Source organism: Nicotiana attenuata, unplaced genomic scaffold (assembly GCF_001879085.1).
Source record: "Nicotiana attenuata strain UT unplaced genomic scaffold, NIATTr2, whole genome shotgun sequence".
NCBI lineage: Eukaryota > Viridiplantae > Streptophyta > Magnoliopsida > Solanales > Solanaceae > Nicotiana > Nicotiana attenuata.
Window position 1 is genome coordinate 93958 of NW_017671595.1, and position 1322 is coordinate 95279.

Here is a 1322-nt window from a genome sequence, read left to right on the forward strand (position 1 = left end):
AATTTTTAAGGCAAAAATGTCTTGAATTTTCCAGATTTTTAGTTTAAATTCAGGACAAAATAAGTACTAGCTAACCTCTAATAGCATTCCTGAGAATGGCTATCTGTGCACTTGCCCCGTCAATTAATTGGTATACTCATATATTGGTGTAAAACTTAGAATAGTTGATGTTCACCTTATTTTGCTCTCCTTGCCTTCCAAATTAATAGCTTGTTTGGCCAAGTTTTTTTTTAGTCAAAAGTATTTTTTCTTCTTTTATAAGTGCTATTTTTAAAAAATTAAAGTGTTTGGCCATGTTTTTAGAAGGACAAAAGTGTTTTTGAGTAGAATCAGAAAAAAGTTTTGAGAAAAATACACTTAAAAGTATTTTTTAAAATATTGACCAAATACTAATTACTGTTTGAAAATTGGAAGTGTTGTTTAAATTAATTAATCAAATACAAAGTATTTCACATCAAAAGTCAAAAAATATACTACTCCTATTTTTTAAAATAAGCTAGAAACTTGGCCAATCTGGCTATAGGTATGGTGAAAAAGAGGTCAATGAAATGAATAGATAGTCAGAATTTTAATCTTAAACAAACATTTGAATTTTGTTGATCAGATAGCAAAGTTTCTCTATCAGGGCGGGGAGTAGGTGGGCAGAGAGTGAAGAAGGCAAAAAAGATGGGGGAAGAAAGTTCAAAACCCAACGATTTATATACAAAAGACACAATCATCTCCGAAGAATTATCAGAGGCGGCGGCTTCTTTTGTGGATCATATCTTCCGCCATGTGTTGTCACTCGACGCACCCAACTTTCCGCCCCAACATGATGCTAAAGACTCCTTCTCTGAACTCACTCGCGGCTGCCTCAAAGTCCACGACATCCAGCCTGGGAAAGTCTACTGCATTCTTTCTGTCAAACCTGCTATCTCGGTAATTCATTTCTAAAGTTTTAACTTTTATAGCATCTTTTTTCTGTATTCTTTTCCGAGGATGGAATCTTCAATTCTATTTAGTTTTGGGTTAAGTTCTAGGAAAACCCCTTTTAAAATTTTAGCTTCCCAGTTCAATGGAATAAAGAATTTCCCAAATTATTGGAAGGGTTGAGAGCATTGACGTTCTGGCCTGGGTGCCGGGTGCATAAAGCATACACCTCTTTATGCAATTTATTGAAGTATTGAAGGATCATCCCGTTTGGAATTTATTGCTTGAGTCTGTTTTTTTGATACAGTTGCTGAATTTCAGAGAAGAAGAAGCTAACTAGGGCTAAGCTAAAGCTAATAAGAAAAGGAATTAAGACAAATAAAATAAAAGGGTTTTACGTATTCATAAGCCTC

General features: G+C 34.3%; 1 protein-coding gene across 1 annotated transcript in view; it reads left to right on the plus strand.

Annotated features, from left to right (window-relative positions):
- The first annotated feature begins 537 nt into the window (after positions 1-537).
- The window catches only part of LOC109209186 (acyl-coenzyme A thioesterase 13-like), a 2805-nt gene continuing 2020 nt past the window's right edge, over positions 538-1322 (plus strand). Inside the window, exon 1 of the mRNA XM_019372395.1 lies at positions 538-918. Coding sequence (XP_019227940.1) covers positions 667-918 — 252 coding nt within the window. The 5' untranslated portion in view covers positions 538-666. The remainder of the gene's footprint in view (positions 919-1322) is intronic.